General features: G+C 47.1%; 2 protein-coding genes across 3 annotated transcripts; both read left to right on the forward strand.

Moving 5' to 3' along the window:
* The first annotated feature begins 2,160 nt into the window (after positions 1-2,160).
* LOC131107530 (uncharacterized) lies at positions 2,161-5,475 on the forward strand. The gene is made up of 3 exons (XM_058057639.1): positions 2,161-2,263; positions 2,382-3,318; positions 5,407-5,475. Exons 1-3 carry the CDS (start codon positions 2,241-2,243, stop codon positions 5,473-5,475), a joined length of 1,029 nt encoding a protein of 342 aa, XP_057913622.1. The 5' UTR covers positions 2,161-2,240.
* magl (MAX dimerization protein MGA-like) lies at positions 4,755-21,048 on the forward strand. 2 transcript variants are annotated; one of them, XM_058056947.1, is made up of 22 exons: positions 4,757-5,199; positions 7,509-8,637; positions 9,799-10,246; positions 10,414-10,513; positions 10,575-10,688; positions 10,762-10,890; positions 10,985-11,077; positions 11,158-11,491; positions 12,061-12,232; positions 12,404-12,608; positions 13,313-13,434; positions 13,570-13,702; positions 13,796-14,001; positions 14,867-15,088; positions 15,186-15,429; positions 15,504-15,979; positions 16,374-16,480; positions 16,557-16,596; positions 16,696-16,860; positions 18,321-18,432; positions 18,556-19,080; positions 19,913-21,048. In XM_058056947.1, exons 2-22 carry the CDS (start codon positions 7,538-7,540, stop codon positions 20,431-20,433), a joined length of 5,568 nt encoding a protein of 1,855 aa, XP_057912930.1. In that variant the 5' UTR covers positions 4,757-5,199; positions 7,509-7,537; the 3' UTR covers positions 20,434-21,048. The 2 variants fall into 2 exon arrangements, with proteins under 2 accessions (XP_057912931.1, XP_057912930.1); XM_058056948.1 differs by lacking the exon at positions 19,913-21,048 and having other exon boundaries at positions 4,755-5,199; positions 18,561-18,704.
* Positions 21,049-21,144: the final 96 nt, after the last annotated feature.

Genomic DNA, 21,144 nt, shown 5'->3' on the forward strand with positions numbered 1-21,144 from the left:
TGGATTGGTATGAACCAGTGTTGGTATGACCATAAAAAGGTCAACAGTCAAGTCTTGCTGTCCTGCAAGTGTAAGAAGAAGTTCAGCACTCTTAAAAGCGAAGCCATCTTTGAAATGTTGGCAAGATGTCTTTGAACGTCTCCTGTGTGTTTATCCGGCATGCAAGTGGAAAAAGAAGTCAGCACGGCAAAAGAGAAATGCATCAAAGATTACCCAAAGAATCTCCAAAATGTGATTTCTTTGCAATTAGAATTCCTGATTTCCTCACTGCAACAAATAGAATAGAATAGAAATGATCCGTTCCAGGGTCAAACTGTCATCTGCATTTTTCATTCATTCATTTTCTACCGCTTTTTCCTCACGAGGGTCGCGGGGGTGCTGGAGCCTATCCCAGCTGTCTTCGGGCGAGAGGCGGAGTACACCCTGGACTGGTGGCCAGCCAATCACAGGGCACATATAAACAAACAACCATTCACACTCACATTCATACCTATGGACAATTTGGAGTCGCCAATTAACCTAGCATGTTTTTTGGAATGTGGGAGGAAACCGGAGTACCCGAAGAAAACCCACGCATGCACGGGGAGAACATGCAAACTCCACACAGAGATGGCCGAGGGTGGAATTGAACCCTGGTCTCCTAGCTGTGAGGTCTGCGCGCTAACCACTAGACCGCCGTGCCGCCCCCCATCTGCATTTTGAAGTAAGATTCTATCATTGTTAAATGTAAAGGATAGAAGATGGCTGATCCACGATGGTGGAGCCAAGCATTGGGAAAGTTGACCTCGTCGGGTTGATGGCGGTCAGCGCTAATCAATAGCTGCTTTGTCGTCTGCCACTGTTGCTCCTTTAACCCATGCCCCTTTTAGACAACATCAGGAAGATGATGACGATGATGATGATGATGATGATGATGATGATGATGATGGGAGAGACGCTCGAGACAAACAAAGAACCTAATTTCATTTCTTCAGGTTCTTGATTGATAATTATCAGATGCTAAGCTGCCAGAGCTCAATCCCCAACATTCCCATTTACCGCCAGCGTAGGGCTTATCCTTAATCACACACACACACACACACACACACACACACACACACACACACACTCACACACAGGCAACATTAAGCTGAATCAGGATGCAGGGCTGGCTAACGAGACCATGCACTGAGAGGAGAGGAGACAAGCTGGAACATGAACTGGTCCTCTGTCAACAGCCAGACTCCCGTGTCCCATTACGGCTTCCTCTCCTCGCTGACCGAGTGCACGTGATGATTAAGAAATAGTCTGTTCCAGGGTCAAACTGTAATCATCGTTAAGCCTAGAACAGGACGAGCTTTCATATCTCATTTCACCACTCTTGTGCTGCCATACAAATAAAAACAACAGCGTTTTTCAACCTTCTTACAAGTCTAAAATCCTTTCTTTTCATTACATCATATTTTTAGAGCACATTTCAAACAACCAATGTGCTGCATAAGCCATACAGACCATAACAATAAACACGGTACAAACAATCAATTACTCGTACTGTGCTGGGGAGCAAATCAAGCGCTCCTTTTTTCTCCTGCATGTATCTACCCTGAGCTCACTTGGAAATGAACATTCACTTCAGCAGGAAGGACGTTGTACCAAACGTGAAGAAAACACCATCACGTCTGCAATTGAAAAGTGTGAAGTCTTTGCCAGAGACCCTCCATGACAGTACAGGGGCTGCTCAGAGCGTGTACCCGAATACAGTGCACCTTGCTGGGCCACAGTAGGTGCCTCCTCCCCCTCTATACTATGCTTCTCCTGGTAGTGGTCATGTCATGATGTTTCATTAGGACTCATCTGGCGGCAGATCCATTTGATATGTATAGCGTTACCTTGGACTCCTGAGGCATTGGGAGCCAGTGTGTGCTCAAGCTAGCCGCTAGTAGCTAGCCGCTGAGTTGTGGCTAGGTGTTTCTTAACAATGCGCTTAACAATGTTCCTAAGAAGAATAATAACAATGTGCTTCATATGCAGCTCACATGATGGACATGATAGAGGCTTTCTAGGTATGGTCCACTACATGCAGTAATTAGCTGCCTCTTTTTTTTATCTGTTTTTATATCTTTAGAACGCACAGAACAGAGAAGACATGTGTTCCTTGAATAGAAATCCAGTCATTTCTGAAGAGTGTGATTCCAAAAGTAAGCATTGAAGATGGAAAAAAGTCAACATGTCCATGCCTTCAATCAATTCGTGGTCTCTAGATGACGCTATGCAAAGCTCAGAGGTAGAACTTTAATGACTCCCAGCCTTCAGAAGTTTCCAGAAGGTTTGTTTTGCTGTCTTTATAATGAGCAATCACCCCCCCACCCCCTCTCACTCTCCACTCCTGTCATATCTCGGAGAACGCCAAAGTCAGGAGTCACTGATCCAATCATGCACCTCCTGATATTAAGAGTGCTCCTCTCCTGCATGGGGCTGCTCGGCAATGTGGTCCTCATCCTCTCCATCATTCATACCAGGGTCACCCCACTTAAAACGTTTGAGCTGTTTCTTCTGGGACTGGCCGCAGCCAACCTGGAGGAGATTCTCATCATCAACATCTACGACTTTCTTCAGATCTCCTATGTCGTCTCGGATGCTTGGTCCTGTCGCTCGCTGAAGTTCCTGACCGTGTTTGGGGAAATCAGCAGCATCCTCTTCACCGTCCTCATCAGCATCTATCGCTACCAAAAGATGAGGGGTACCTACAAGAGGGTCCATCTTGGCATCTACCTGGACAACATTCGGGTGGCCAGCATGGTGAGCGGGCTTTGCGTCGGCATCTCCGCCGTCCTGAGTATCCCTATCTTTGTCATAAACTTACAAGGCCAGGCGGGGAACCTCATGAGGAACCACACAGGATGCCCCTCGGACTTCTTCCTCTGCAGCGACTATCACTGTCCAACTGTCAACCGCATCTACAAATATGTCTTCCTCCTGCTGTGCAATCTGCTGCCTCTGATCATCGTCACGCTCACCAGCAGCCTCATCGTTGCAGTGCTGCTCAGCCGGACGACGACTGTGACGCCCATCGCCAGCGTGAGCGGCTCCACACAGACCGTGAGAAAACGTCACGGTCGGCGGCTTCACCGGAGCACCGTCGCTATCCTGGCGGCCATGTCGCTCTTCCTGGTAGACTGGACTCTCTATCTGATCTTCCAGATGGTTTTCAACCCCACGGATGTCCGCTTTTGGGCGGAAATGGAGTTCTTTATATCCACGTCCTACACGTCCATCAGTCCATATGTGTACGGGATTGGGAATAGCTTGTTCTCCGTCAAGAACTTTAGAAGAAAGAATGTTTGTACGACTGTTTGTTAGTTGGAAAGCTGCTTTCCGGGCAATGGAGAATGGCGCCAGATGTCAGGAATAGACGGATGTGGGACTCGGTATTCCTGATACAGAGAAATGCTGACTGATACTGATATTTTTTCTTCAGGATCATCAAATGATTTTGCCTTTAATTGATTACAATTGCAATAAAAGACAGGACCATCCAGCTAAATGGGATGTTGCAGGTCAATAAAAGCTGTTTTCTCTCGCTGTAGCTCATTCTTTATGTTTAATAATTTAAATACCGTATTTGACCAATGTGACCAAGTCTATAGAATTGAGGGTTGGTGTAGTTTTTTGTTAAATTACTCCAAATGTGCACATTGATACTGTAATATTGACACCAGATCATCAGGCTCGGAAATGAAAAATATGGATACTTTCAGTACTTTGAAGTCGTGTTTGTCTGTTGAACGGATGAGCGATACTCACCTGAGCCATGTGTGCATTGTGACTACATTTGTAGCTCGGAATAACTCAACATTATTTTGTTATCTAGTTCTTTTTTATTGGTTAAAATACCATTTTCTCATACGACTCTGTCCTGTTTTTTTTCTGTTGTTATTAGCTTAGCCATATTGTAAATCACTCAATATACTTGATTGTTCAAAATAAATAATGTAATATTTATGTAATTAACCGATGAAATGTCAGGTATTCTTTATGCTAGGATATAAAATTTTACCCGACACATTTGTTAATTTGTATTGAATCAGTATCGAATCGACAGTTTTACTCCGTATCGGATCGATCACTACCAAAAGGATGCATACAATGAGACATGATGCATTTTCCATTGTGTGTATTATTTTTGTTATATATTACTTGTTGTATATTATATGTTTAGAGCTATTAATGTACTGTATAGCTGTTGTAAGGAACAACATTGCTAACATTGGTGTGAGCTAGCGACACCATCCTACTAAGATAGTTAGCTATTGTTAAGCTAGCTCCATTCTGTTAGTACACATTAAAAATAAAATAATAATAATAGCACCAAATTTAATTAAAGTGAGGTAACTATGGGCTATCATATTTACTGTAAGGCTGTTTAGAACCACACTATAGTTTCAATATAATGTGTTTTGGAAGTCAGTTAGCATGTAAACTGTAGTAATACTGATGCAGCTACACCAGGCCGCCATTTTGTCACCACATTGCAGAGACCAATGCCAAATCATGATTATCTGGTTTAAAGACAAAACTCTCACGAATGCTCATGTTGTAGTTTATGTTTCACATTACTGCGACCATTTATCATTCTTTATTTGAACTTTGATGTGAAAACTGAAGCCGTTGACGGACTCGACAAACCGGAATGAGCATGCGTATTGGCCCTCTGGAGCTGTGGCGCCATGGTGAGGGTATGACGTCACAGCCCCGAGCGCCAATGTTGTTTGTGTGTGTGTGCTGGCGAGCAGGTAGACAACGAAAAAGAAGACGCCAAGGAAGTTTATGGGTTTTCTTTTTAAATAATGGAGTGAACTTCAAGTGGTTATTTATTAGTATTATTTACAACAGTAAGACGAAAAAAAACTCCCGCGTTCCTGGCGGATCTAGCGCCATTGGTGGAAGTAAAGAAGGGGGGAGGAGTGGTTGATACTGTGCATGCGCTTTCTTGGCTTCACGACGTGCACGCACAGCGGGGTCGGTCGATGCGGAGCAGCAGCAGCAGTCCTCGCTTTGGCGTGGCTCTTCGGCCTTTCCCCTTTGCTACTTCTACGATCGACGGATAAAGACAAATAAAAAGGATAAAGCCGGACGGTGCAACAGTTGTGCCAGGCCCACGTTGGCTGCACCGGAGCAGAGACGTGAGGCGTTTGAGGAAACTGCAACTTTTCCAACTTGGTGAGTGGCGGCCTGCCTGCTTCGCTCGCTCGTTGTCTTTTTTTTTCTTTATTTCTTTCCCCAACAACTTCTTGTACTTCCTTCTTTTAAAGCTCGATGTTTTCGGAGTAGAAGCAGTAAATGGAGGGGGTAAACATGGTGGCTGGGAGCCGTTTGATAGCGATTAACACCTTTGGTCAACGGCATCATGTTGGTGTGACTGTGTAGCTCTATGGCGGCGTGCTCGTGCTCACTCCTTTCAACGACGGCTATTCCATTTCAGTCACACTTCACTGACACGTTAACATTTAAACACGATATAAAATACACTTGTGGCCTGCTTGTATTGTTATTGTTTATCGTTCGAGTTTATCACGGGACTATCCGGCCATGTCAGCCATGTCCTCCACGAGTAAAGACACCGAGCTGCTATTGGTCAGTCGCACCCAACAGCTCACACTGTTAGCGGTGTATCAAAGTCCACTTTTCTCGCACTTGACTGGACTACAATAATGGTTAAAAAGCTACTATATAAAAAAAATCCCTATTGTGATGTCATTGTTGGTGAATACTGTTTTGATGGCCGTGACGTAATGTTACGACGATGATATATCAAGATAATCAGTTTTAGGATGCTTACAGACAAATAAAATGAAAATTAAAAGAGCACGTCTGCACGTCAATCAATCATGATTGACAGTCAGAGAGGGAGGACTTGAACAAAAATGTTGTATTGTTTGCAGTGGGGTATCCCGCATTGCTTCATACTGACAGCTGTTCCTATTTTTTTGGCCACCTTATGTAGCGATACTAGCCAGTCACAATATTAGGAACACCCCTGAAACGATGCCATGTCAGTCAAACCAAAACACTGATGCCATCAAAGTGTGATGTTTTCAGGGGTGTGCAAATGGCGACCCACGGGCCAAATCTGGCCCCTTGAATGACATCACACCGCAGTTTAGCATTGCATAGAGCATCTTTGACCTTCGGACCGGGGCTCTCTGATCCATCTTTAGATAGAGATGATAACATCACTGTTTGATGATGGCAAGCATGAATTAAAATACAGTATGGTAGTCTTGCGCCCGGTGGTTGAATACCCCTGATATAGAGGATCTTTGATTAGCATTGTTGCATGGGCGCTTTAAAAACAGCAGAGCATTCCTGTTTTCATTGAGCATTTTTGACTCGCGTTTTTTTTTAGTAAGACCTCTTAAACAACAATGTGCTCCGGTCGTGTAGAGCAGTGTTGCCCAGCCCTTTTTGGATCCACAAATCTCCATTTCCATAAAATTTGGTTGTTATTGTGTTTAGATCTGCAGCTATTGAGTATTCTACCGAAATGTTTGTCGAGTAATCGGATAAAACATATTTTATTTTAAAACATATTTCTCTTGATTAAAGAGGGCGGCACGGCGGTCGAGTGGTTAGCGCGCAGACCTCACATCTAGGAGACCAGGGTTCAATTCCACCCTCGGCCATCTCTGTGTGGAGTTTGCATGTTCTCCCCATGCATGCGTGGGTTTTCTCCGGGTACTCCGGTTTCCTCCCACATTCCAAAAACATGCTAGGTTAATTGGCGACTCCAAATTGTCCATAGGTATGAATGTGAGTGTGAATGGTTGTTTGTCTATATGTGCCCTGTGATTGGCTGGCCACCAGTCCAGGGTGTACCCCGCCTCTCTCGCCCGAAGACAGCTGGGATAGGCTCCCGCGACCCTCGTGAGGAAAAGCGGTAGAAAATGAATGAATGAATAAAGAGAAATAATAAATTCACAAGAAAAAGAAAACATTTGACTAAGTAATGGAGGAGCAATTGGTTGAATTATTTAGATAAAAGATTAGATTTAGATTAATTTTAGATTAAATGGACATACTACATAGTGTAGGTGGTGGTTATGTTTAGGGCTATATATACTATATATTTTAAATGGACATAGTACATAGTGTAAGTGGTGGTTATGTTCAGGGCTAGAAATACTATATACCTTAAATGGACATAATACATAGTGTAAGTGGTGGTTATGTTTAGGGCTAAAACAAAAACCTAAGCCACTGGGGGACCATTAGACCACTAGTCCCCTAGTGTCAGGTAATAATAAATGAACTAACAAGTCCATGAGAAAAATGCATGATCACAATGGCGACGAGTGGCAATGGTGGATAGAGGATCTTGATAGAGGATCTTTGACTAGCATTGTTACATTAGCGCTTTAAAACCAGCAGAGCACTCCTGACATATAGAAAATCTTAGGATATTAGCATATTAGCATTTGGTGTGGCATGACGTCCGTCGTGTGTTAATGTGTCTACTCTTTCCCAAACAGGATGAAGTGATTGCGCTGAGCGGAAGGGGATGCCTGCTACCGACGATGAACCAGGCGGCACCACGGAGGACCAGCACGCGGAGGAGGGAAGTCTGGCGAACACGCCCCCTTCGGGTCCCCTCCCCATCATCCCTTCTTCTACGCCCACTTTTCCCACCGCCGCGACGCCAGCCTTCGGCAGCGAGGCGTCGCTGGAGAGCAAGGCCGTCTCCGTGGCACACAGCGACGGCGTCATGGCGCTCCATTCCCCCGCCGAGGCCAGCCCGGCCAAGCCCACCGCCTCGGACGGCACGGCGGAGACGGGCCCAGCTATCTCGGCTTCAGACTCTGTGGCGTACGCCGTCACTAGCTTGGTCCACGTAACGGAATCTACGCCGGATTCCAGTTTTGGTTCTTCTCTCCAGCCGGCTGACCATCCCGCCGTCCTGACCTTCCGAGGTGTCAGCGTGACTCTGGAGAACGACCGCGTGTGGAAGCAGTTTTACAGATGCGGAACCGAGATGATCCTCACCAAACACGGCCGCCGCATGTTCCCTTACTGTCGCTACCGCATGACGGGTCTGGATCCCAAGCAGCGCTACAGCCTGGTGCTCTCCATTGTTCCAGCAGATGCGTACAGGTACCGCTGGAACTCCTCAAAGTGGGAGGTCGTTGGGTTGGCGGAGCCGCAGACAGAGGGTCCGGTGCGGGCCTTCTGCCATCACTACACGCCGTGTCTCGGCTCCGACTTGATGGGGGGGCTGGTGTCCTTCTACAAGGTCAAACTGACCAACAACCCCAGGGACCCGGAGGGTCACCTCATCCTCACGTCCATGCGCCGCTACATTCCCAGGCTCCACATCGTCCCCCTTCTCAACGAGGTCGAACCCACACTGCATCAGCCTCTGGTCATCGGTTCAGAGACCATGACCTTCTCCTTCCCACAGACAGAATTCAAGGCCGTCACCACTTACCAGAACTTTCTCATCACCCAGCTGAAAATTAACCACAATCCTTTTGCCAAGGGCTTCAGGGAGGACAGACTCGACCCTCCATCGAGTGAAACGAGGATGCTGCTGCTGAACAGTGAACATCAGCTCTCACAGCCTGAGGAACCAATAGAAGCCAAAGAAGAACCTGTGGAGCAAAGGTATGTTGTTACTTTCCCAAATGTGTTCTTCTTTGTGCCACAGAGGTTTTTATTGTCATAATAGCCGGTAATAACCTCCACAAAGGAGCAGACTGATGCAAGAACCATGTCTGTGGTGCCAGTCTTGATGAAGGTGCAGGTCCGAGGCTTAATGCTCGAATCTCAAACATATTTAATCATTTATCCGGCATTCATACCTACAGAGATGTTCATTTTAGTGTGTATCGAAATTAAGTAATAAACCTTATTGCAGGCCTGGTGGTCTTTAAAGGAAAAGTGTTTTTTTTGCCCATCATCCACCATCCATTTTTATGTGACACATCAACACGCAAGTGGTTTCTAATGATACAAAAATAAATAATCAATAATAGCGTAATAATACAGTACTTTGCTAATTTGACGCATTAGCTGAATGTCCAAAAAAATGGAAAAAGGACATGTTACCATTCATTATTTTTGTACCGCTTTTCCTCGCGGGGGGTGCTGGAGCCTATCCCAGCTGTCTTCAGGCGAGAGGCGGGGTACACCCTGGACTGGTCGCCAGCCAATCCCAGGGCACATATAGACAAACAACCATTCACACTCACATTCATACCTATGGACAATTTGGAGTCGCCAATTAACCTAGCATGTTTTTTGGAATGTGGGAGGAAACCGGAGTACCCGGAGAAAACCCATGCATGCACGGGGAGAACATGCAAACTCCACACAGAAATGGCCGAGGGTGGAATTGAACCCTGGTCTCCTAGCTGTGAGGTCTGTGCGCTAACCATGTTACCAGTTACAATCTTGATGTTGCTAAATTGGCAAAAGCGATCCCTCCTGCTACATGTTGTTGTTCTGTAGCAGAGCGGGTACATGTGAGGCGTGTTAAGAAGCACCAATGCCATCTAGCTGGAACCACAGATGGTCCCGTTATAATGTGTTCACGAGCCAGGGCCAACAGATAGCGCCACAAATAGATAAAGGAAGATATAGGAAGCAGTGGCCTTTCACACAAGTAATCAATCCTACAACGAGGCCATTAATTTGCTGACCTCTGCTGTTGCCTCGTCTCCATAACGAGCACACACATCAGTTCTTGACTATATGGTGACAGAAGGGGGAATCCAGCCTGTAGTGTAAACGTGTCTTCTTTGATCCTTTGGAACCGTCTCACAGCCCTCCGAGCGCCAGGTTCGTGCCCCTCCCGGTCGAGCCCAGCCCCCTCAACACCACCCCAAAGGATGAGCATGTCAGCGGGTGCGTGACGGGCGGTCAAGCCCCAGGGGACCTGGTGCTCACACCAAAGTGTCCACTTGTGAAAGTCAAAGAAGAGGATGTGGGTGTTGATGGTGAGGATGATGATGATGCACCCCCCTGCAAGCAGCCGCACATGGAAGTCAACCCAAAGACACTGATGTCATCATCATCATCATCATCATTGTTACCCTCCGCCTGGGAGTCCCTGAAAGAGCCCGGCAGGAGAGGCGGGCACTGGGCGAGAATCCGCCCGGGATGGAAAACGGGCCCCTCCCCCGCAGAGGACCACAGGCGGTCATCGGGCGTGGCTACGCAACCAGAGCTGGACGAAGTGGAGGGCATCACGTTTGTGTCGTTCCACACCAGGGTAAGCCAACTTCTCCGTTCTTTTCTTGCTCACAAACTAGCCGCCATGTTTTCTTTCTTTCGCTTCAAAATCTTGCAATCTTTATTGACACTTTTTTCTCATTAATTCAAGCATTTGATTTCAAAACATGAAAAGACTGATATATTTCCGTCTTTTCCACGTCACAGGAAGCTCTGGAGAGTCACGTCCGAGCGTTTCCCGCCAATCCTGCCTCAACAACGCTGGCGCCGGATTCCTCAGCAGCTCCCACGCAGTCCATCAAGACTGGTAAGAAGCTCGTGAGGACCAAACGTTGCATTTTCTTGATGCATTTTTTGGGATGTTTCAGAGGCGCTGGCCCCAGAGACGCTTGAGGAGAGGATTTGGCGCCTGGAGGCCATCTTGTTGAAGGACCTCCGAGTTATGAAACACAGACAGGTCATCCACCCCGTTCTCCAGGAGGGTGAGTGGACGCACCTTGACGATACAGTCCTTCAATCTAATCACATCTGAACTACTTCCTGTCTTCTGTTCAGTGGGTTTGAAGTTAAGCTCCCTCGATGTCACCAAGCCCATCGACTTGCGTTACCTGGGGGTTCGTCTGCCGCTGCCCCCATCGGAGGTGCCAGGAGGAGACAATGGCGGCACCTCCACGTGCAGTGACAGTAAGTCATGCTCGACACACAATCAAGGAGTAAACGCCATCACTGGGCATTGAACAGTGTGAAAGTGCATGCATGTGTTGTGCTTCCCGTGCAGGCGACGGATTGCCCTTCATCTCCCGAACAGGAAAGACTAGTGACATTACCAAAATAAAAGGTTGGAAAAGCAAGTTAATTCACAACAAGCATGGTGAGGCTGCCCTTTTTTTGAAGCCTTGCAATAAATGGTGAGTAAATCTGACCTCAATAGACCTTTTTTCATGTACTCAGCCTCCCAGAAGAACCGTTCAGCCTTCTGCAGCAACATGCTGGATGAGTACCTGGAGAGCGAAGAGCAGCAGATCAGCGAGCGCGCCGCCGCCTTCTCCACCAGCCCCGAGGCAGCGTCGGTGGCGTATCAGCTGCCGGAGAAAAGCTCCAGCTACGTGAAAACGCTGGACAGCGTGCTCAAGCAACGCAAGGCCACCCTGGGCGTCAGCAGGCCCTGCCTGCAGTCGTTCAAGCCCCTCCTCTACGCCGCCTTGTTGTCGCCAGCTCCAGGACTAGCCAGACCTGTAGCGGAAGATGGCTGCAGGACTGGGAGCACTGGTTCCGATCCACAAAGGTGACTACTTCATCGTTTTTTCCACCCGTGTTGTTACTGTCCAGGCTAAATTAAGTATAGAACAAGTACATTGGACAGGCTAACTAGTTAGCTTGCTATGCTAGCACTGGCCATCTGTTTTGTCCCTGTCGTGATCCGGTAACCTGCGCTGTGTGATGTAAACATAGAATAATAGTAGTGTAAGAGTAACTATAGGGGTGTTATTTCATGTCCAGAGGGCTCTAAGTAAGAGTAACTATAGGGGTGTTATTTCATGTCCAGAGGGCTCTAAGTAAGAGTAACTATAGGGGTGTTATTTCATGTCCAGAGGGCTCTAACCATGTTAAAAGCAGTACATGTTCTGACTATGAAAACATTCCTGTTGAATCCTACTTGGCAGAATTGGACTCATCACGGTCAGGTCGGGTACCAATTACCCACCATAAAGGAGGGAGGACTGTACACTGGTTCCTGTGGGATACCAACTCTTACACTGTGTCCGTGTGTGGACTTTTCTCTACTGAGCAGTAGAAATAAGAAATGAAGCATGAGAGATAAGAATGGTGACCTGATACCTCTTCTATTCTCAGTTCATCCAAGCAGATGTTGCCCATCTCCAGCCCGAGAAGACCCTCGTATGACCCAGAGGTTCAGTCCAAGCTGATGGACATGGAGGCAGATGCCGTCAGCCGGGGATGGGAGAGAACACAGGTGACGTCCAAGAGGATGGCGGCTGCTCTGTCTGTCATGTTGACCAAAAAGGTAGGCAAGAAACGTGTGTATTGTTTGATATTATCTTTTGTGGAGGTGGAATCTTTCATACTGCTCTTGTATTGGGGTGGCCATTGTACACGTCAGCATCCATCATGTCAAGAAACCCGCCAGAAGTGACCTTGAGACCTCACCTGCCCCTCCTCCCTGTTTTTTGCTCAGGCACTGCACCGCCAGTCTCAACAGGGATCTCCCCCACACCCGGACCACAATTCCACGGTGCCGGAATGTGGCCAGGAGTTCTGCAGGCTGGGCTGCGTGTGCCCCAGCATCCAATACCCCAAAGCTAGCCCTCGCCACTGCCGGCAGCCCCAATGCATGTTGGACTGCGTCTGCTCCCAGCAAAAAACGGTTGAAGCGACTCGGGGTGAGATGATTGCACGTCGTGATTAGTCAGGTGCCGTTTGAAGTCGTTGCGAAATAGCACTGATGAGGTCACAGCATGCCACACTGACCCCAGGACAGTGTGCCCTCTAGTGGATGGCAGCCACACAGGCATGACAACAAAACGCTCTCTGCTGTTTTGAAGAACCTGTTGCACACACACACACATCCAAAGTTCCTCGATGTGACTCTGGTGCTATGGCAGGAAATACTAATCAGTGCTGTAGTGTATTAATGTAGCCCAGGGGTGGGCAAACTACGGCCCGGGGGCCACATCCGGCCCGCCAAGTGTTTAAATATGGCCCGCACGTTCTTTCCAAACTTAACATACAACCTGACATCATGGCTTTAGCCAACCTTTTGATGGTTTAGATAGTTTTTTTTTTTTAATCAATTTGTTTATTTGATGTGATCTGCTGTTTACAAAGTACTCCTGAAAAATAGGACACAAGCACATATACATAGCAGGTTGCATGACACTTTTACAGATACAATAATTCCAGGTGGACTGTTAGAATTATATGTTTAAAATATATAGTCTGACCCCCCCCGTCAATTTTGTTAAATTAATGCGGCCTGCGAGTCAAAAAGTTTGCCCAGCCCTGATGTAGCCTGTAGGGCCGCTTATTGTTTTGATTGCTTGCTCACAACCTTCACACATATTTTGCTTTTTCTGTTTTCCACCAGCAAAGACCAGTAAACTGTGGAATCACAACATTTTCGACAGGGATCTAGAGCCACTGTTTTCTCCAAAAAGCTTCAGCGAGTCCCTTCCGAATACCCCCAGCGTCTGCACTGCTCCTCTGCAGGTACCAAAAAAAGAATCCTTTTTCATTCACCTCATTGCTTTTATTTCATATCAACTGATCACTGCATAAGACATCTACTGCTAGTAGAAAGTGGTGATATTGAAATATAAATATTGATTCTAAACATGATTGCAGATGAAGGAAGAGGACAAGGATCCGGTGTATAAATACTTGGAGAGCTTCTTGACGTGCGCCCGCATACGGCCGTTCGATAGCGAGCCGCCGACTCAGCCCACCATCAAGCCCGAGGGCGTCGCCCCTCCAAGTGGTAGGACAGGACTGCCGTGAGTGTTTATGATGAAGCATCTTGGCCTCCAGAGTGTGACTCCTGCATTTGTGTTTCCCCCGCATTAAACAACAGCCTGCAAACAAGGGCCGATCAAAAAACACATCGAGATCCAGTCGGCATGCTGCTGGGAAAAAGACACCCAGATGGTCCTGGAGGCCCTGTGCCAGCGCATGAGTCAGAACAAGCTGTTCGAGTCGTTCGCCGTGGGACCCTACCACATCCACCCCATCATGAAGATCTTCATAAAGAAGCCCAGCGGAGACGTCCTCACCTACAAGGTGAGTTTGTGCACGTGTAATGACCTCACATTGAGGTGCTAACAAGGGCGGATTTTGCTGCATGTTTTGAAAGTAGCATAACATGCTAGGCACATTTTAAAATGGAAGCTACCTGACAAATAAAATGCTCTTAAAGGGGACCTATTATGCTCTTTTCGGCCCTTTTGGATTGAATTGTGGACTCCTATAGAGAAGCTACACACCCAAACGTGCACAGAAAGCTTTCTAGAGCTTACAGAATCTGCACCTATTCAGCTGGATTTCTTTAGCTTTTCAAAATGCTCTCTTCATTTAGTCCACCCACGTCCCGCCTTAGGTCACTGACACTCACTCCGCTGTGAGGAAGTCCAGCTCACTGTGATGTCACAGTGTTTGGGGGCGGGGGGACTGCGAAAGCGAGCGTTCTGAACCACCCCAAACCTCTTTCAGTGCTCATGATGGGAGACTTTGGCATGGTTGAACACAAGAATACACTATTCTAACCACATTTATGGGTCCCTTTAAGTCCTTTACATGTCTGCTTGTTTAAATAAAGTTTTTATAAAGTTAAAAAAAAAAATTAAATGAAAAAGTAGTTATTGGACTGATAATTATCAGGCCGACATGGACTTATGACCTCATCTGATAACATTAAAAATAACCCTAATAATTGAAACCAATGCACCCGTATTGTCTGGGTGAACAAATTAAGCGCTTCTTTATTGTGATGTCGTAACTTCCCCTGAGCTCACATGTAAACATTGACTTTGAGAGACTGAACTATTCTATCAAATGAATGATTTGGATGTAGATCATGCTGACCTACGCATCAGTGAATGTATCAGTGAATCAATGAATGTATGTCGCTGTGCGGTCCCCACTGCAGCTACACATCGGTCTTGGGGCAAGATTGTCCGCAGGCAAGAATGAGGAGGAGGAGGAGGAGGAGGCTGAAAGCGCTGACAGCTGTGAGGAAGAGCAGGACCTGGTGGATGTGGAGGACTCCAGGCTGTTCGGAGTCACGCCCTTCCTGACCGGTATGATGCCTGCCGGCGTGATGGTCGCCAGGATGAAACCTGCCAGCGTCCAAGAGCCTGGACTCATAGTGGTTGGTGTGCAAAATTGATTTACAAAGAACAGTACATGCCTGCTGCTCTCTGCAGTTGAGTAAAAGAGTCCCATTTGTCCTACGTGTTTCTTTACAGGTCAACGGGAAGTCCTACAAACAGGCGCGGCTGTTGCTGGGCAGCGTGGGCTCGCTGCACCCGGCCAACCGGCTAGCGGCGTACGTCACGGGAAGGCTGCAGCCCAGCGTGGACCTCCCTTTGAAAACAGACGCCGGTCCCAAACAGGACCCGGCTGCTAAACAGTGCTTAAAGGTCACCGGGAGACTGCTCCCCCCGGTGGGCTCTCCCAAGAACGGCAGCGACATGAAGGCGCCCCCACAGAGTACGTGTGCGCCTTGTCTTCATTTTGTGGAGCACTCTTTCAGCAGCCTGATGTATCTGCTTCCTTCTCCTCAGTCCGTTTGTTCCAATCACACAGTGTAAACAAGGAGGCAGAGACGTTGCCACAACAAGCTCCGACCTCATCGGCGCCAGGCCCCCTCGGCGTCCTAAGGCCCGCATGCTCCCCCGTCTCTCTCACCGTGTCGCCCTCTATGAAAACCCCCAGCTTCCTGAGCCAGAGTGGGACCTACTCCTTCAGGATCTGCCCTCCGTCCAAACCGGGACAGAGAGACCAGAAGCAGCAGGGCATCTCCTTGCCGGGGGGCTTCACCCTCATTCAGCTGCCAAAGCCGGACGCTGCGGCGACGGGGTCCCAAACAGTGGGGGCAGACAAAACCGTGGGGGCAACCAAAAACCAAAATGGGGCAGTGGAGCCAGGGGAGGTGACGGAGGCCATTAAAGGAACGCCTTCAAAGATGGAGGAGGTCGTACTGATTTCTTCTTCCTCCGAAGATGAAGGCTCCGTCTCGGACTCTTCTGACTTAAGCGACGTGAGTGAGACTTTGTGCTTCATAACATACACATGAACCAGTAGCGTGTACAACTATGGGCTGCGGCGATGCTGTGGAAGACATGCTATCAGGGGCTGCACGGTGTAGCAGTGGTTGGCATGTAGGCTACACAGTCAGGAGATGGGAAGACCTGGGTTGGATTCTCTGCTTGGGCATCTCTGTGTGGAGCGAGCATGTTCTACATTCATGCATGTTAGCTTAACTAGCGACCGTCCATAGGTGTGAATGTGAGTACGGTTGTTTGTCTATAGGTGCATGTGTTGATCACACCTTCACCTTTTCATGTGCAGCGCTTCAGGAGGAGAAGAGTTCCCTAATGTTTATATGTTGTCATAGTGCTGTGAAAACAACTACTCTGCGTTCTTTCCCCCAGGAGAACATCTCCGTGGACATTGAGACGGTGGAGGAGGCCAAACAGCAGAAGGCCATCGCCAGGTTGAAGGAAATGGCCAAGGAGTCAGACGGCAGCCCGTTCCTTCCGTATGTCTTCCTGAAGCAGAGGATTTGAGTTCACCTTTTTGCCCGTCTTGAGTTTGACATCTCGTTTCTCTTCCAGTCTTCACTCCGCTGCCGGTGATGCGTGGTTCAACAAGCAGGTGTGGCATTTTAAACAGCGAAGAGCATTTTCCTGTCTATTCAACATGCGGCGTCTTTCCTTACTTTTTTTGGATGTCGATGCTGCTTTACTCACTCAGGAACGCAAAGACGACGAGGACAACACCGGCTGCCTCCTGACCAAGAAGCGAAAGCAGCACACGGTGTTGGAGAGGCAGCGCCGCTTGGAGCAGCGAGCCCTTTTCGACAGGCTCCAGGACGTCCTGGAAAAGCAGGCGGCCTCCAGACTGCACCTTCTCACCATGGTCAGTTTCACACCACAGCTATAAGCCTTACCTATATGTCTACTATATTGGGTAAAAGTAGTGTAAGGGTAACTATAGGGGTGTTGGTTTTTATCTAGAGGTCTCTAATAATGTTGAAAAGCCTAGGTTTTTATGCCCCGTGTGTCTGATTTTCTCTTTTTGTATCTACTATATTGGATAATAGGAGTGTAAAGGTGACTATAGGGGTGGTATTTCATGTCTAGAGGGCTCTAATCACAATATAAAAGCACATTCAGAAGGTAGTAAACAGTTTTTTTGATGCCCTGTGTGTCTACTTTTCAAATTTTAGGAGTAAAGATGACTATAGGGGTGTTATTTCATGTCTAGAGGGCTCTAATCACAATATAAAAGCACATTTAGAAGGTAGTAAACAGTTTTTTTGATTCCCTATGTGTCTACTTTTTTAAATTTTAGGAGTGTAAAGGTGACTATAGGGGTGTTATTTCATGTCTAGAGGGCTCTAATCACAATATAAAAGCACATTTAGAAGGTAGTAAACAGGTTTTTTTGATGCCCTGTGTGTCTACTTTTCAAATCTTAGGAGAGTAAAGGTGACTATAGGGGTGTTATTTCATGTCTAGAGGGCTCTAATCACAATATAAAAGCACATTCAGAAGGTAGTAAACAGTTTTTTTTGATGCCCTGTGTGTCTACTTTTCAAATCTTAGGAGAGTAAAGGTGACTATAGGGGTGTTATTTCATGTCTACAGGGCTCTAATCACAATAAAAAAGCACATTTAGAAGGTAGTAAACAGTTTTTTGATGCCCTATGTGTCTACTTTTCAAATTTTAGGAGTGTAAAGGTGACTATAGGGGTGTTATTTCATGTCTAGAGGGCTCTAATCACAATATAAAAGCACATTCAGAAGGTAGTAAACAGTTTTTTTTGATGCCCTGTGTGTCTACTTTTCAAATCTTAGGAGAGTAAAGGTGACTATAGGGGTGTTATTTCATGTCTACAGGGCTCTAATCACAATAAAAAAGCACATTTAGAAGGTAGTAAACTGTTTTTTGATGCCCTATGTGTCTACTTTTCAAATTTTAGGAGTGTAAAGGTGACTATAGGGGTGTTATTTCATGTCTAGAGGGCTCTAATCACAATATAAAAGCCCATTCAGAAGGTATTAAACAGTTTTTTTGATGCCCTGTGTGTCTACTTTTCAAATTTTAGGAGTGTAAAGGTGACTATAGGGGTGTTATTTCACACCTAGAGGTTTCTAATAATGTTACAAACCGTATTAAATTATTGTAACCTGTTTTTTAAATTTTTTTAACTATGCAATTATTGCATTTATGACTAAGGAATTCTATTTTGTGGAAATGTGCTTGTCACGGGCAGCCCTGGAACGACTTATCTGCCGCAGTAAAGGAGGGATGACTGTAATTAAAAGAAATGTTTGTGATAGTAAATCTGTGAATATGCCGTCCTGTGGCTGCAGGCTACAAATGAGATCCACATGCTGACCACCATGTCCAGCTGCCTGCTGGAGACCAAGAAGGAGCTGGCTCGGGTCCAGGCTCTCCACTTGAAGAAGCTGTCTTCCTTGTCTGGTGCGTTTCTGCTGCTTTTATTCCACTTTGGCATCTGTGGCTGACTCTCAGGTGTCCCCCCAGAGTGCAAACTAACCTCCACATCAACCTGAAATGTTTTGTTTTCTCTTTTTTTTTGTTAAGGGAAGTCTGAGGAACTGATCCAACGCAACCTGAAAATCCTCTTCAAGAGGTTGAGGGACAAAGGCAGCTCCAAGCCATCGGAGCCACAGTCCAAAGCTCATCTCCTCAAACCGGTACCCAAAACGGAGCTACCGCCCACACCGCCGGCCCCAGTCCTACCACCAGCAGCAACCTCCCAGCCCAAACTGGAGACCACACTGACCATTCCACCATCACCAACCACCCGGCCCGAGCAGCCCCCGCCCCCAGTCCCACCGATGCCCCCAACCCCACCCTTAAGCATACCAGTGTGCCAGCCTCACCCCCCTTTAGTTCCGCCTCTAGCAACCCTTCCATCCCCACCAGGCCAAAGTGATGCCCAGCCACCACTTCCCTCTGACCCCCCGAAGCCACCCTCTCCTCCCCAGGCGCCATCGGATCCTCCTCCTTCTAACGTGAACGTGACTCCACCCACGCAGCCTTTATCCCTGCCTCTGATTCGCTCCAAAACCGGCAGACTCATCCTTCCCTCGTGTTTGAAACCACGTAAGTTTCCTCCTTGTGGTGCCTACCACCGCTTCATATAAATATGGACATATTACACATGCACCATACCGATACCACATATCATAGTTTTAGATCTACTTTGTTATGATGGGAGTGTAGTGTAGCACAGCTGGAGGTAGTAGCTGTGGATGAAACATCATGACATGACTACTACCAGGAGAAGCAGAGTATAAAGGGGTAGGAGCCACCTGTTGTGGCCCAGCAAGGTGCACTGTATTCGGGTACACGCTCCGAGCAGCTGTTGTGATGCTATGGAGGTCTGGAACTTTTGCAGCGCTTGGTGAGGTATTGTTTTGTGCTCCGTGGAGTTTTAGTCTCCTCATGGCGGAGCGTGTGCGGATCTTGAAGCTAATGTTCCATATGAGCTCAGGTGAAGTTAGGGTTAGGCTGGAGGTACAAGGAGCGCTTGATTTTCTCACCCACACAGTATGGGTAATCTTGCCTCATTGAAAGGCTTTTTTAAATGACTGGTTGTTAGTATGATGATAATTCAGTGCCATAATTATTGTGTGACCCTAGCAAATATGATCATATTTATACTATTTGTTGTTTTTTTTAATGTCCTCTGCTGGAATAGATGCCATACCTCATTGGAACAAATAATAGTTGATATTCTGTGTTGTCAGTGCTCGTTGTGTCATTTGCATAATTGCCTCAGTGTTTGTGTGTGGACGGGCTAAAGTAAGCTTTTTGCTTTGTTTCATAAGAAATGCTTAATTGATGTAAATTATGAAAAATGTCTAGAAATAAGGTAAGACCCGCCCCCCAGTAGAAGCACCTGAGTCAATGTTATTTTTTTTTGTGTTGGCAGCTGCCCAAGGCGTGTACACGCTCATGTTCAGGAACCCCACCCAGGAAGGAGAGATGGACTCCGTCTTCAGCATCCGGACATCCAGCGTGACCCCTGACAAGAACCAGGACCAGGTCTCCCCAGCGGACTCTGCAAGGCCTCAGGGCCAGTCCTCGCTGAACGTCTCACCTGGCGGCGTCGCATCGGACGGCGGGGAACCCGGCATGAAAATGCGCGCTGAGAAGCGTCCTCCACTGGAGACAGATCCCGACCCGCCCGTCGCACGACGGCCCAGAGGCCGACCCCCGAAGTACACCAGGATCCCCGAGGGTAAACGTCCCAGGGGGAGACCTCGGAAGAAGCTGCTGGCGGCGGGACACGAGGAGGACGACTTCACCCCCGTGACCCCAGACTCCTCTGGAGATGGCAGCGGGTCACGGCCAAGAACCCGGGCCTCACTGGGTAAGGACTTCCCCAGCGCCAAGAGACGGTCCTGGATAGACGTGGAGATGGAGCTGGAGCCTGAATCCGAGTCGGACTGAGTCTGAGCTTGGTTGGGATGACTACACTGGGAATGCAGGTCACTAACTGGTGCGTGTGTGAATGAATGAATGAACGAACGAATGAATGAATGAATGAAGGACCAGGGTCACTGTGAAACACTTAATGCTGCTTAGTTAGCGTGCAGACTGCTCTTACTTAATCAGGTACATCAATTAACCTGCTGAATGTTTGCATCATGGCTGATTGAGCCCTCACACACACACACACTTATTCTTGCAGGTAAAAGCTACATGAGTTTAAGGTGACATTCCAGAAATTCCTATAAATACTGTATTTGCTTTTAAAGTCCACCTGTTGTTAAAATACACTGGATTGTTCATGAATGTGGAACAACTTTCTTTTACCAATGATCTTTTGCTTTTCTTTCGATGTGCCGGGAGAAGTCAAACCTGTTGAGGAATCATTTGACAAACTGTAATGCAAAAAGCCATCTATGTATGTATCTAACGAAATGGAATATTGTACACATTTTGTGGGCTGTGATTGTCAATAAATAGACAAACAACAAGGGCTGTTACATTAAGAATCGGATTGGGATTGATCATCGTTGGAGTGAATTTGTAGATGCGCTCCTGTTTTAGGAACAGAAAGATGACTGACAGGACATAATCTGTATGTATGAACATCTCCAAATAAGCTGAAAGATCTGTTGACATGTTTTTCATTAATGTAATGCTACCCTATCAAAA

The sequence above is a fragment of the Doryrhamphus excisus genome, chromosome 19, assembly GCF_030265055.1.
Source record: "Doryrhamphus excisus isolate RoL2022-K1 chromosome 19, RoL_Dexc_1.0, whole genome shotgun sequence".
Classification (NCBI taxonomy): Eukaryota; Metazoa; Chordata; class Actinopteri; order Syngnathiformes; family Syngnathidae; genus Doryrhamphus; species Doryrhamphus excisus.